The following is a 15,198-nucleotide window of genomic DNA, read 5'->3' on the forward strand; positions in this document are numbered from 1 at the left end:
TACATACCTGTCCATTAGCAAGTTTGCTAAAACTTAACTCAGTAGCGGAGCTCCTGGCCCCTATCAGATTCCACAATTTCAAGTGTGTGGCGTAGCGTGTCTTCCTCTGGCCGCTGTGGTTTCTCCCACCCTCCCCTCTGTCATTATTTTGACTAGGGGTCAGCTGGAGAAACCACAGCTGCCAGTGGAGAAACCCACTGTTTAACCAGTCCAAGGAATCGAATCGCCATCAGGAGCTCTGTTGCAGTGTAAAATTATAGCACTTGCAGATGGACAGGTATGCATAAAGCTGCTTGCTTTTCAGGGTAGTGACCATGTCATTTTTTTACTCCATGACATGGTCACTTTAGAGGTTGCACCAGAGGTTTCTTACACATGTGTTTTACTTTGTGACAGTTTGCCTTTGAAGGAAAACTGTCATGAAGGTAAGAAGAGGCCATGGCAAGTTGGAGGGCAGCCATTGCTGACCTTCCTCTAAATTACTGTATGCCTGATCGTCTCTGACTCCTGTACTTCTATGATATGGATATAATTGCAACGTTAGGCAATTTATGACTCTCAATCTTAGTAAAATTTAAATTTGCAGGGTGTCTATTCAGATGCAGCTTGTCAGATGCTGCTGGAAGTTATATTTCCCCAAAACCTGCCATACCAATTTGACCAAGAAACTTTCATGCCTACAGACCAATATTCCATAATATAACTTTAAATCTTCACTAATATAGTATTAAACTAGAAATATATCTACATCCCATTCCTGGCCTGTAAGAATGAAAATGTGTTTTACTTCCACAAGACCAGCCTGCATATCAGAACACCTATAATGAAATTCCATCCATCGCAGGCAGGGTACACAGCCTAGATCATTGTCAAGAGCATGAAAATTTCAGTGCCTGTTACCCAGGAGAAGTCTATTTTTTTGCATCCTTTGAGACAGCTTATTTTTGTTTGATAAGTTACATAAGAAAGTTATGTTATCCAGCGAGTAGTTGTGCTACCTCTGAGGGCATATTATGTTGTGCCATGGGCACCCCAGAGGTTTAACACATACAATCTCCGAAGCTATCCGATCTCCAGCTGTTGTTTCCACTTATTTTAGCCTCTTTGGAGAAAATGAATAGTACTTGTTACTGTAGTTCTCCAAAGACATTTGAAATCATTGACTATGTACTGCCCTGTAGGGAGCCATTGTACATACTGTAATCTACAGCGCCTTTCTGTTAGGCTTAGCACGGTCGCTGGAGCTGTGCTGTCTATGCTTAGTCTCCATTATACCGGCTGAAAACCTCCAAGGCTTCTCATCTAATACTGAGCTCTGATCAGCAAGTCATTCATTGCCTACTTAAGCAACAAAAAAAAATTGCTATGGAAATTGTGATCTCGCTGTCCACATGCTGGATAAAGAAAGCACTCAGGCTCTATTAGAGTGTCACAAATCAGAAGCCATTCTAATGTATTCATTCCGGGAAAATCAGCAGGAAACTCACTTTGATGTAATAATAAAATAAAACATGCTTGCTCATCACACGACTCCATGTAAACGGTACTTGCATTGATGAAGTTAATGGATATGTTTTAAAGAACAACTATTAATCTATATTTATATAATTTATCTTTTTATCTATCTATCTTATCTATCTATCTATCTATCTATCTATCTATCTATCTATCTATCTATCTATCTATCTATCTATATATCTATATATCTATCCATCTATATATCTATCCATCTATATATCTATCCATCTATATCTATCTATCTATCTATCTATCTATCTATCTGTCGATCAATCTATCCATCTATCTATCGATCAATCTATCCATCTATCTATATCTATCGATATCTATCTATATCTATCTATATATCTATCTTTGTCTCTCTGGCTTGGGAGGAGGAAAATTATCATGCTGGGGTGCCAAAATAAAAAATGGCCAGTTCTCACGACTTCAAAGAAAAAAATCGGCTCCACATAAACCACAGCCTTGCCTGAACCTCCAAATACACTCAAAATAGAATATGGTCCAATTCAAAAATTACGGGATTAAATAGGGAAAATATCAACACTGAAAGTTTAGATGGTATGTATTTTACCGACTCAACTTAGTAGGTTGGGGTTCCCAAAGCCAAATAGAATATGCAAAGAAAAGAAAGCAAACCAAGCAGGTTTGTAAAGGGGCTTCAATATGGAACTCATAAGCTGCATAGATACAAAGTTTATTAGAAAAGAGACACAATTCCAATAATGTATGGCTATTAACTACAATAACAGTAAGGCTTTATTCCCACAAGGCGGATCCACTGCCACGGAGTCCGCCTCTGTCCGCCAACTCAGCGGGAGATCTCTCCGTTGATCTCCGCTGAGCCGGCAGATGACAGGTCTCTCTCTGCTCACTGAGCGGGGAGGGGCTTGTCGAGTGCCGCTGGTTGCTATGGAGAGATCAGAGGAAAACAGATAGCATGTCTGTTTTCATCAGATCTCACCCGATCCGATCCGCCAGGGACAGATGCGAACGTAGGGCCATCCGTCTGATTTCAGCGGATCGGACCGCGTCGGATGTCAGCGGACGTGTTACCGCTGACATCTGTTGCTCCATAGACTAACATGGAGCTCCCGTTCAGGTCCGCCGACAAAACTGACAGGCGGATCTGAACGGTCCGACAGTGTGAAAGGGGCCTAAAACCTTCACCAATATTAAAAAATCATGACAACGTTTTCACAATAAAAGTGAAAAACATAGCAGCCCGGGATCACTTGCACACACATTCACACACTCAGAACACTTGCAGGAGAGGGCTGGGTAAGTCTACTCAGTGTGGAAAGTCTAAAATCAGCCTCCGGTGACGACAGGTATGGATATACTCTCCTGAGTAGAGAGGCAGTAGAGAGGAAGTAGTAGTGTCACAGTAGGAAAAACGGAAATGTCAATCCTGAAAATCAGTGGGATAATACAGTCAGCTGTGAAGGGGATAATCCAGCATATAGTGCAGTGTTACTGACCTATGTACATATGTATGGATGAGCTTCAAAATATGATAGGCATCTAGACTTGGCTGTAAGGGAGCATATTGTTTTTTTCCGTACTAAGATCCAGTTTAGTTATGCATATACATGAAGCACAAGTCATTGTATTTTTTAGTTTTAGTTAGAGCATTGAAAAGTGTGATATCTTAGAACCTTCATGAAAGGCATCTGCAACCTTAGAATTGCCACCCTCCATGTTTCTCTCAAGAGGGTTCCCTTAGATATTACTTCTTTTGTACTGGTAATATAGGTGAAGGTTCTGGTGAAGGCAGTGCTTCTGAAACAGATGGGGTAATAGATGTTTTAATGTGTCAAATAAGAATTGACACAACTTATCATAAATTACTATATGTTCTACACATGGACAAAGGTTGACCAGGGCATATAATGTTTATGCAGAAAGGAACAGTGTCTAAAAGTTGTTCCAGGTTGTTGATTGCATGGGAGCCCTCTTAGGTCTGTGCCTACTCTAGACCTGACTGTGAAAAATACAGCCATTTCAGATAAAATAGATGCTTGTGAGGAACACTAAAGCCTCGTACACACAATTGGATTTTCCGATGGGAGATGTGTGATGACAGGCTGTTGGTGGAAAATCCGACCGTGTGTATGCTCCATCGGACAATTGTTCTTGGATTTTCCGTTGGATGGCAGGTTTAAAAAATTTCCGTGGACAAATGTCTGTTGTCGGATTTTCCGAGCGTGTGTCCGTCAGACAAAAGTCCAAAGTACAAACACGCATGCTCTGAAGCAAAGATGAGCCAGAAATGGTCGGTCTTGTAAACTAGTGGTCGTAATGGAGAAATAACATTCATGACGTGGCAAATTATGAAATCTCAAAATGCAACGCACGTTCTCTTCTTCTTTAATGGAATAATAATGAAGCTGCTTTGCTGGTGATACTGATGGAGTTTTTGCAAACAAACTTTCAAAGGCTTTTTTTTTCTAGTGATATCAAGAATAATATTATTTTATTTATTTTTATTTTTTTTTTGGGCAAGTTACCACAACACCATTATCCCATAGTTTTTAAGATCAAAGATACAACTATGTTGGTGTCCCTTGTTAATTTTACATTATATTTTTTTTTAAATGTAACTGCCTACTCCCAAACTGTCATTTGAAGTAAAATACATACAAGTGCTATTCTACACAATTTTTTTTTATTGTGCATTAAAAAAAGAAAACAAATAAAATTAGACATGCTATCTGCCAATAGAACTTAACCAAAAAGTGCATTCTATGCATCTAAAAATATAGAAAATATACCACATCAAATCATCATTCAACCCAAAAAATAATATCAAAGCAATAACTCCAAGGACAATAATAAATAACACGTCATCGCCTCTGATTCCGCAACATGTCTAGTTGACGAACGGCCGTTCAGAAACTAACTAAAAAGCACAAAATTAAAAGCAAGAAATGAAAAGAGCGAAGCAACACTCACCAAACTTCTACTGACACAAAATTAGTAGAAGGAGCCCAAAGGGTGGTGCTAAAGAGCTGAAAAAACATGTAGCATGTCACTACGGTCGTGATTGTTGGCCAACAATTGTGTGTATGCAAGACACGTTTGGGCTAACGCCCTTTGGACAAAAGTCCACGGTTTTGTTGGCTTGTGTGTATGAAGCTTTAGGCTCCATGCATATAAGCTAAAAACAAAAAAATGCCAGAAAAACTGGCATTTTGTGATACAGATCCTGCAGCACTGTACAATTTCTGCATTTTCTACATGAACAATAAGCAGTGGTGACAAAAATGTCTCCTCTGAGAATTAAAAGATTATTTCTTTGTTTCACTGATGGACTTTCAATACACTTCACATATAACCCTAATAACCAGCTCTGTCTTCCACTGAAGACCCTGGGGAATGTTCTCCTGTTAAATATCACTTTGGCAATTGATCTTATCATAGTTGCTGCCAAGGCAAATATTAGGGCCACGTCAGAGAAGTGATTCAACTGCTGACAACACATTGTCAGTGGTAAAATCACCAAGGAGAGGCTTCCATTTACCTCAGTCTTATTGCTCCCGGTCTGGCTTAGAACATTGCAAAATCTTACTCACTCAAAAGAAAGCAACATCTTACTGGGCCACCCCCCTAGCAAAAGGTTTGTTTATTTATTAGAATTCTTTCTCTGGCAATTTTTCGCCAGTAACAGGATTGCTGCCTTGTGTAACCTCAAACAGTAAATCCTCTTTCGTGGGAAAAAAAGCAAATAAAAAAATAATAATAATATAGCATATACAATTGTGACTCAAGTTATATTGTAATTGAATCTTATTAAAAATGACCTTTCCTTTTCAATCTGCAGCTCTGTCATCTTCTGTAAAATGCAATGCAATATGGCTACCTGGAGGTGTTCTGAACACAGAATATGTACAGAATGCCTCCCAGAAACATAATTTCCTGCTTGTGTGATTGGCTCTCTGATTTTCCCAGAAGTCTGCACTAAGATACAAGTCAGATATCAGGCATCCTCTGCAACAAAAATAAAATTTTTGGTGAGACATTCCTAATAGTAAATCATATCTAAAGGGATGCAGACCCTGCAATTTTCCTCATTAGAGCCCTGCAGGTGCAGCAGCTGATTGAAAATTATGAAACCACTCCCATTAGATTCATTTACCACATGGACACAGAGAAACACATAGGGATTTATTCAGAATAAAAAAAGGTAGGAATCTGCAACAAAGTTTGTTAAAAAAATGTTATTGTACATAGATCACCCAGAGGGGAATGTTTTTTTTTGCTCAACAAAATTGGAGTTACTTTGTAAGACTTTGCTCAAGGAACATGGAGAAAAAAGATATATTATATATGTGCTTGCTGAGGCTTTTCAAGTTCGGAGCTGAAGGTGGACACCTTAGGTGCCTTGCCCTTGTGGTGACCCTGCACTCATGGCAGCTGGTGAACTTTTTTAGTCAGGTCAGTGAAAGATAAATTCTTATAGAGCTGAAACTAGAGAAGTTTGATGGTATCACTGGTTTCCAGTAAATGTTTGGTGTCCATTTTATTTTGTGTATGCAGGATGCAAATTTTTAGTAGAGTAATATGCCTGTTTTAAATGAGTTATAATTGAGAAAATAAAATATATGTATAATTGGAAGGGTAATTTTTTGTTTTTGAGGTACAGAATGGTGGCGAGCAACTGATCCACACACCCGCGCTGCTTTCTTTCCCCCATTACTCGGAATTCCTCCTCTCTTCACTGCTCCATCTCAGAACCATGACTCCTCCTTTCATATCCGGAGCGCTGGGAAAAATGGCCGCGGAGGCTCAGAGAAAGGTATACTTCTCACTTCATTGGTGAACTCATTCTGTGCCATTGTTTAAGCTTGATTGATAATTTGGGGGTTTAAATGAAATAAACATCCATTATAATTACAGTTATCACAGTGGTATCAGTCACTTTGTATGGTAATTATAGCTATTAGTTAAGCTAAACAAATGCAATTAGTGCTTGCCTTCAGTATGTTTCTTTCATTTGTGTCAGTGTTTGGTGTAAATTGTACAGGATTGTCATTTATTTCATTTGTTTTCCACATGTTATCTTTCCTGAATATTCTTCTGTTAAGCTTCACGTATGGTTCCTTAGGTTGGCCAAATATAGGACAGTTTATTTGTGATTTCAGACAGAATCGACAAATGTTTAAAATAGGCAACCTGCACTACAAATAAATGTTGATGCCTAATCGAGATGAGACATATGGGTTGAAATTATTTATCAACTTGATTATTTTCGAGAAGTGGTCTCAAAGCAAGAGAACATTTACAGTACAGGGCAGTTACATTTTATAGTATGTTCCGAGTATTAAACCATCACTATAACACCACACATCTGCATAAAACTAAGAATGTACAGTGCCTTAAAAAAAGTAATCACACCCCTTGAAATTTTCCACATTTTGTCATGTTACAACCAAAAACGTAAATGTATTTTATTGGGATTTTATGTGATAGACCAACACAAAGTGCCACATAATTGTAAAGTGGAAGGAAAATGATAAATGGTTTCCAAATTTTTTACAAATAAATATCTGAAAAGTGTGACATGCATTTGTATTCAGCACCATTTACTCTGATACCCCTAACTAAAATCTAGTGGAACCAATTGCCTTCAGAAATATCCCAAGCTTTGAAAATCTCAAGGAGCACTGTACAATCCATCATCCAAAAATGGAAAGAGTACGGCACAACTGCAAACTTACCAGGACATGGCCGTCCACCTAAACTGACAGGCCGGGCAAAGAGAACATAAATCAGAGAAGCAGCCAAAAGGCCCATTGCAACTCTGGAGGAGCTGCAGAGATCCACAGCTCAGGTGGGAGAATCTGTCCACAGGACAACTATTAGTAGTGCACTCCACAAATCTGGCCTTTATGGAAGAGCAGCAAGAAGTAAGACATTGTTGAAAGAAAGCCATAAGAAGTTCAGTTTGCAGTTTGCGAGAAGCCATGTGAGGGACACAGCAAACAAATGTGGAAGAAGGTGCTCTGGTCAGATGAGACTAAAATTTAACATTTTGGTTTAAAAGCAAAATGCACTTTTTAGATATTTATATATCACCCAATAAAATACATTTACATTTTTGGTTGTCACTTGACAAAATGGGTAACATTTTTAAGAGGTATGAATACTTTTACAAGCACTGTAATGTATTATTGGTTATTTAATTAAAATTGTTTCAATTAATATGTCTTCTTTTGTTCATTCCTCAGCATTGATATGGCCAACCACAGCTGGCCTTAAACTAGTAGAATTTCATTCTAAGTTTTTTGTTTTTAGAACGCTCACTTGATTTTGTAATTGATAATGTGGTGAAATCAATATTCATTTTTAACCATAGTGACCAGAAAATCCGAAAGAGCAGTATAAAAATAGTCTTTCAAACAAATCAATTTCCAATAGTGTATGTAATTTTTGTTCGGGAAATTAGATTCATTCCAAAATCGAATGTTAAAAACAAACTGAATGAAAAGGTACTTTCTAATGTACTCTTTCTGTGTGATCCTTCCTTTGAAAATCTACTAATGTATGGGCGAGCTTAAGACTGTTCATGTTTGCTGTATCATATCATGTTGTGTCTTTGAGCACCTGTAAAATGATGCACTCCTCTACCCTCCTCATAAACCCCTAGGGTGCACGGGTCACTGTTATAATGCATATGTTTTTTTATCCTGTGTAAAGGCATAAATGGATCCCTGAATGGAAGCATCCCCTCATTAGTCACCAGTAACTGCACACCTGTATTATCAACGACTATCACAAATAACTCCGGGCAAGTAAAAAGTGTGGGCTCAGGAGCAGGGGGCCGGACATCTAACCAAGAGCAAAGCAAATCAGATGGCAGAAGCGAAAAAAATAAAGATAAGGTGGGGAAGAACTATTGCATGGTTTATTTTTTGAGTATGTGTGAAATGTTGGCATTACCAAAATACACAAACATTTTTAATTCACATTCACTCTTCTGCTTTTAATACCACTTATGGATTGCACAGGTAGGTTTTGTTTTATAACTGATCTGTAAGGTCAATAAAATATAGCTACGACTGTGTAGCGTTAGGGCCTTACTTAAATACTAATCTCAGCTTTCAACCCTCCCCACATTCTTTTAAATAAAATCCAGAATAAATACTCTTTTTCCAGGAGAATTCCAGCCCTTGACATGATGAGTGGGTACCATTCCCCATTTCCAGCATGGGCATTGGATAGTCCTCATTGCTGATTAGTACAGCGTTTACTTTGTGGCATGTATGTGCCAAGCTAAGAAGCACTCTACTGGGAGCCCAAGCTGTGTGATGATGCACCCCCAGAAGGTGTGTCCATAACAGATTGGGCTCATAGGATATCACTGAATGATGCTGGACCCAGAAGGGAAACAGCCGGAAGTGGATAGAGTGGGTGACTCTAGGGACAGTATCGGGTATAAGCTGAAGAAGGAGGACTTTCCTTCTAAAAGCATCAGCCAGCAGGAACCAAGGCTAGGTCCCCACCCCCCCCCCCCCCCCCACACTGGTGGTACCAGGCGGTCTGGGAGTGTTCAGCCACATGTTGTGGCTTGATGAGCGCATTTATCACCTCTGTTTATGAGTAGATGTTAATCGTTTCCCATTTTTAATAAATATTTGTTGGATAATGCACTAGGCCAGTGCGCCCTCTTTCTTTTGTTCATAAGTTGAGTTTTGTAGTGAAATTTGTATTTTTATTGTCATGGGTGTTAAAGAAGTTATTACTTGAAGCTGGAGTTTGGCTTTAAAGCTGAACTTCAGGCTTCAGCCACTCTGTAGTTTGTATTAAGAAAAAAAATTAAGACATTCATTTTCTTACCTGACTCTGTTGTCATGTAACCATCCATGACACCTCTTAAGTGACAGAGACCAATGATAGATGGCTGCTCTACATTTAGGTGGCCAGTCATGTCATCAAGTAGGACCCAGCAAAGACCCTTAGATGAGCTTTTTTGGCAGCCAGTGGGCAGTCAAGAATTGGATTAAATTAGAATTGTTCTCACATGCTACAGACCTGAAGAAAGAAATGCAAAAAAGAGAAAAATATCAGATAAAAAAACTATAGACTTCCTAAAAGCAGGTAGAGTGGAACATCATTTTGTATGCCTGAAGGTAAAAATAAACTAGCTGCAGGCCTAAGGAGGACACATTTAATAGGTATGAAAAGTTTTCATTTTCTCAGGGGTTCAGATTACTTTTTCGAGGTGTAAGTTTATATGCAATAGCAATTGTCAATGACAACAGAATGTAACATTGAAAATAATGAGCTGTCAATTCTCGACAAGTGTTATATATTAAAGCTTATATTGTGTCGTCAAAATAGTACTTGTAAAAAAATAAAGATTGGGAAAAAAAACTGCAGGAGTGGATAGGCTAGCCTGAATCAACATTTGTCGGGATTTGCATATAATGACTCCCCAGGTTTTTGGAGGTCCCAGGGTGCAGGGGAAAGCTACATAAAGGCATTTCAGGGTTACCGCACTTCTTTCAGACTGTCATTTATCAAAATAAGGGAAATAGAACAGAGCTGCTTTAGTATCTATTAGCATAATGAAACTCTAAGACGTGACTCATGTGCCTTTTTTTTTTTTGTAGCAAAAACAAAGAAAAAAAGCAGTGGAAAGCTCCAGCTCCAGTGACTCCGGCTCCTCGTCCGACACGTCTAGTGATGGAGTCAGCAGCAGCGATTCTGATGACTTGGAGGAAGAGGACCAAAGCATTGAAGAGAGTGATGACGATGACTCTGATTCAGAGAGTGAAGCACAAACTAAAAACAAGAGCAAGGTACAAGCTGCAATTTATTAACAAGGTCACCGAGAACATCATTAAAATAGAAAAGGGAAACTCCCTGCCTTTGTAAGAGATGATACAGTGTTAGTTGCTGACTAGCTAAAAGGATTTGGCCTAATGGCTAATGTTTTCCATAGACAGCGTTGGAAATGGTGACCTCTGCAGGTGGCATTTTTTAATAAATTCTATTAAAAAAATGTAATGATTTTGTTTAATGCACTACACTGCAGTAGCAGTCTTCATTGAAGGATGAGCAGCAATCATTCAAATTTGAAAATAGAGCTGCATTGGGCTGAAAGAACATAGATGTTTAATGTTATCCTATAAACAAAATATATAAAACAAAATATATTTTAGACAATTGGGCTCTTTAAGCCTTGTAGCAACAGATTGGTGAAGACTCTTGTCTGTTCCTGCATAACTGTGCCTTTATCCACAAAGCCATCTCCATAAAGGCATGGTTTGATAAGTTAGATAAGGAGGAACCAGAGTAGCTATTGAAAAAGGGTGAACCAGGTCTTCTCATACAACATTGGTACCTGATCACACAAAAGCTCTTTTGGCTGAATGGCATAACCAGGGTTTTTTTTCCAGCAGGAACGTGGGGGAACGCAGTTCCGGCACCTCCAGAACTGAATGTATGTAATGGCAAGGGGTTCCGGGGTGTGCTGGAAGGTATATTGATGCTGGTTGCTGGTGAAGTCATCTGTTGCTCGTGGGGGAGCTATTGTTGTTGAGGTGGGTCTTATGTTGCTGGGGAGTCAGTCGTTGCTGGGAGGGATCTACTGTTGAGAGATGGGTCTTTGTTGCTGCTGCAAGGAAGGGATCTATATTTGCAGGGGGGTCTATTGTTGCTAGGGGGGTCTATTGTTGCTGGTGGGGGTTGTATTGTTGCTAGGGGTGGGTCTTATGTTGCAAAGGGTCAATCATTGCTGGGAGTGATCTACTGTTGAGGGAGAGATCTAATGTTGCTGGCTGCTGGAGGGTCTATTTATGCTGGCTGTTGGGAGTTCATTGTTGCTAGGGTGGATCTATTGTCGCTAGATCTATTTTACTGCCTTTCTTGTTATCATTAACACATTCCATACAAAATACTTAACACCACAAAATAATACTTGGTTCTCTATTCTCTAAAAGCGGTAGTACTGGGAGGTGGGTAAGGAGTGGAACCAAAGAATGGTGCTCGGAGGTGGATAGGGGGCAAGGGGTGAGTTGGAAGGGAGTCGCTGCACCTATTCACTTAGGAAAAAAAGCTCTGGGAATAACAAATTCTGCCGACACACTCAATGATCGTGTTGAAAGCCTTCCCACAAGAAAGGAGGCTGTTAAAGCCACAGAAGGGACGCTAACCTCATATTAATGCCCATGGTTTTGGAATAGAATGTCCAATAAGCTTATAGAAGTGTGATGGTCAGATGGTAATGACATCACTGCCCCTCCACATAGACCAGTCAGAGAATGCCTTGTATTCATTGACAACAAATATAAGGGATTCTATGAATAGTGGCAGTGTCTTAACAAGTGGGTAACTGCCTGTGGTCAGTGTGCAAGGGGGAAGCCGCTCACGCAAAACACCAGCAGGACCAGGAAGATCGGGCCATCCCTGTAATAGCGCAGATTACTACAATGATTTCCAACTTCTCCAACAGTCCATCAGGTATGTGATATGCATACTTACATTGCGCCAAGCTGGACCAATGTAAGTCTGCAATCCAAATAATTCTTGGAGTTCAGATTTTAAAAGTAAATATAAAGAATTTACAGTAATTAAAAAAGCCCAACTCCTGCCAAACTCCTGTCAGAAAAGACTGAGGAACAGGAAGTATTGGGAAATTTCCCCAATGGAGACAAAGACAGCAACACAATAACTTATTTTAGTAGAGTGGGGAAAGATTGAAGCTCAATATTAGATTGCTGTCTGTTTTTGTCTTCCCTCAGTTCGTCTGTTAGTGTGGTTATGTGTGGTAGTATGGACCGATGAGAATCTGAATTGTTTTATTTTATATATAGAGGTCAATTTTGTGTGTGGGGGGGATGTGTGGGGACCTGGTTATGGTTCTAGGTTGCTGCCTGTCCAATCATAGTAGATGATTCATTTATCTGATATATCTGGTTCGGAGCTCCCGATACAAATGTTCATCTCACTTGGTGAATTGTTTAAAATATTTATTGTTTAAGAACATCAGAAATAGCCAGTGCGTTTTGGGGTAAATGCCTCCTCTTCCTTCAGGGTTTGAGCAAACGGTTTGTACTTCTGGAAGGCATTCACTAGAAAGGTAAAAGGTAAAGGCTAAAATTGGGCTGAAACCATAGGCGCCGGCAGTCCTTTTTTTTTTGGGGGGGGGGGGCATCATTTTAAGGTCTGGTCATGTGATCTTACCTGTGTCAGTCAACAGCAGCTCCAGGGGAGAAAGCACCTGGCGGCTGCTGATAAAGCCTGATGAGGTGATGTCACTCCTAGGTTCCCATGTCACAGTCGTTATAAAGTAGAAAAGGGGAAGCTCCACTTGTTTGCACCCTCCCCCCTTCCACTGCTACATTTGGCACTTTTTGGGGAAGAGAGTGGCGATCTGAGCCACATGCTGTGAGAGACCACAGCAAGTGAAGTTATAAATATACATACAATCAGGCAATCGATCAATTACAAAAAAAAAAACTACACCTGCATGGTGCAATATTGGCTTAAGCTAGTGGATATTTAAAATGTTATATCTTTACATATTCTTTTATGCAGCCGACAGATACCTCCATGGAACTGCTGCTTCGGGGGTCGGAGGGAGGGCCGGTCTTTCAGACAGAGAATCAGATGTCAGAGAGCAGCAGCAGTCAGCAGAACAGACTCAGAAAAGGTCTGCTGCAGCCAAGGTGGACCTTGCAAGGACCACTCATGGCCACCTGTGCCGGTGTGCAGACACCTTGGCCAATCCTAGGGGGGCATTTGTCCCCCTTTGCGGAAGCTCATGGCTAAAACATCAGTGTATTTCCAGTGGCAAGGAGGATAGCCATCTCCAGTAAAAAGCCTGAGTTAAGGCTAAAATGGGGCTGAAATGTCAGCGTATCCAAAGATCAATGATGGGAGCTGACGTGGCTCAGTCAGCTACCCTTATTACTACTGGAATGCTTTGATGTTTTGGCCCTGTTTTAACCTTTACCAAGGCTTTCTAGTAAACTCTCTCCAGATTTAACTATAAATCCTTGGTTCAAGTCTCGAAGAAGGGGGAGGCCTTTTCTCTGAAACATGCTGGCTATATCTGATATTCTCAATTAATATATACAGTATATTTTAAATGAATCACCAAGGCAGATGAACATTTGTACAGGCAGTCCCTGAGTTCCAAACATCTGACTTACATACGACTCATACTTAAGAATGGAGGCAGTGTGACATCACGACGATGGTCCTGGAAACCGCCAGGCAGCCATCATGCTGCTCACCGCATGCTGCCACCCACTGTCCGGCAGACCTGTCAGCAATTCCACATCACTGCATGCCCATTTAACCCTTTCCTATTCTATCCAAAATGTAAAAACGGCTGGAGTTACACTTACATAAAAATTCAACCTAAAGCAGAGTTCCAGCCTGTAAACAAAAATATAAAGGTTAGCAGCTACAAATACAGTCGCTGCTAACTTTTAATATAAGGACACTTACCTGTCCAGGGATCCCGTGATGTCGGCACCCCAGCCGATTCGTTCATTGGCTTTGGGTACAGGGGTCAGCATTGCAAGTAAGGGAATAAAGCCGATCGTGTGTACACAATTCCGAAAGTTCTACGCATACTCAGAATCAAGCAGAAGAGCCGCACTGGCTATTGAACTCGGTTTGTGGTACGTCACTGCGTTCTTGACATTCGGAATTTCCACCAACATTGTGTGACCGCGTGTATGCAAGACATGTTTGAGCCAACATCCGTCCGAAAAATCCCATGGATTTTGTTGTCCGAATGTCCGATCATGTGTACGTGGCATTAGGTGTTAAGGTGTTACTAGGACAGGAAACATGAGGAAATCACCTCAGTTGGCTAACAATAATAAACATTTTGTAAAATTGTCTATCCCAACTACAAAAAATAGTATAATAGTAGGCTCCCTCTGTTAGGAGTTCACATCATTTGTTCAGTTCTCAAATGATCCCACCTGAAAGGACAGAAAGGGCAGAACAGAAAACTTTAAGCTCTGCCTCCTAGAATAATTAAGTGCTGGACCCTGCTATGACTTTTGCCTTTGACTCTACTTTGTTACATCCAATACACGTATAATAAAATGATCTAAAAATCAATGGCAGAGATTTCCAATCAAGCTGGAAATTGCCCAATTATTGCTAGCGATGCTGTGACTGGACACATCACAAACAAAAACTGGATGGTATTTGGCCAGGCGTAATGCAGCATCTGCCGGGCAGTTTTCAGAGTGCAGCATCTGGCAACAGATTTACTTCATTTGGTGAGTCTGGCTGCATTAGCAAGCAAATCAATAAATGCATTTAGTAAATGGCCTGGACAATGTTCCCTAGCTGACCCCAACAAGTACACTTTGGATGGTTACCTTCTGCAGCTCCACCTATTTGCCTTATATCTACAGTATGTTCAGGTCTGTAAACCTGTGTGCATGCTATCACAATTACGTTAGAATGCGTGAGATAGTCTGTTCAAGTTGCTTTAGTTGTTTCTGAAGGTATGATTGCAGCATGTCGAGGTGCTTGCAGTCTATCATGGTGGCTACAGGTTAAGTGGTTAGCACTCCTGCCTAGCAGCACTTGGTTTGAATTCTAGCCATTGCACTACCTGTCTTGAGTTTGCATATTCTCCCTGTGCCTGAGTGGGTTTCCTCCCACACTCCAAAAGGCATGCTGGTAGGTTTATTGGCTCTT

General features: G+C 40.3%; 1 protein-coding gene across 22 annotated transcripts in view; it reads left to right on the forward strand.

Annotated features, from left to right (window-relative positions):
- Positions 1-15,198, forward strand: part of BAZ2B (bromodomain adjacent to zinc finger domain 2B) — a 459,321-nt gene that overhangs the window by 332,452 nt on the left and 111,671 nt on the right. For 17 of the 22 annotated variants that reach the window (XM_077447627.1, XM_077447614.1, XM_077447613.1 and 14 more), the window contains 3 exons: positions 6,158-6,316; positions 8,218-8,402; positions 10,134-10,322. In XM_077447627.1, coding sequence (XP_077303753.1) covers positions 6,158-6,316; positions 8,218-8,402; positions 10,134-10,322 — 533 coding nt within the window. The remainder of the gene's footprint in view (positions 1-6,157; positions 6,317-8,217; positions 8,403-10,133; positions 10,323-15,198) is intronic. The other 5 variants (XM_077447618.1, XM_077447619.1, XM_077447630.1 and 2 more) reach the window with 1 other exon arrangement.

Source organism: Lithobates pipiens, unplaced genomic scaffold (genome assembly GCF_037356315.1).
Source record: "Lithobates pipiens isolate NorthernLeopardFrog02 unplaced genomic scaffold, aLitPip1_a1.2 Scaffold_22, whole genome shotgun sequence".
Taxonomy (NCBI): domain Eukaryota; kingdom Metazoa; phylum Chordata; class Amphibia; order Anura; family Ranidae; genus Lithobates; species Lithobates pipiens.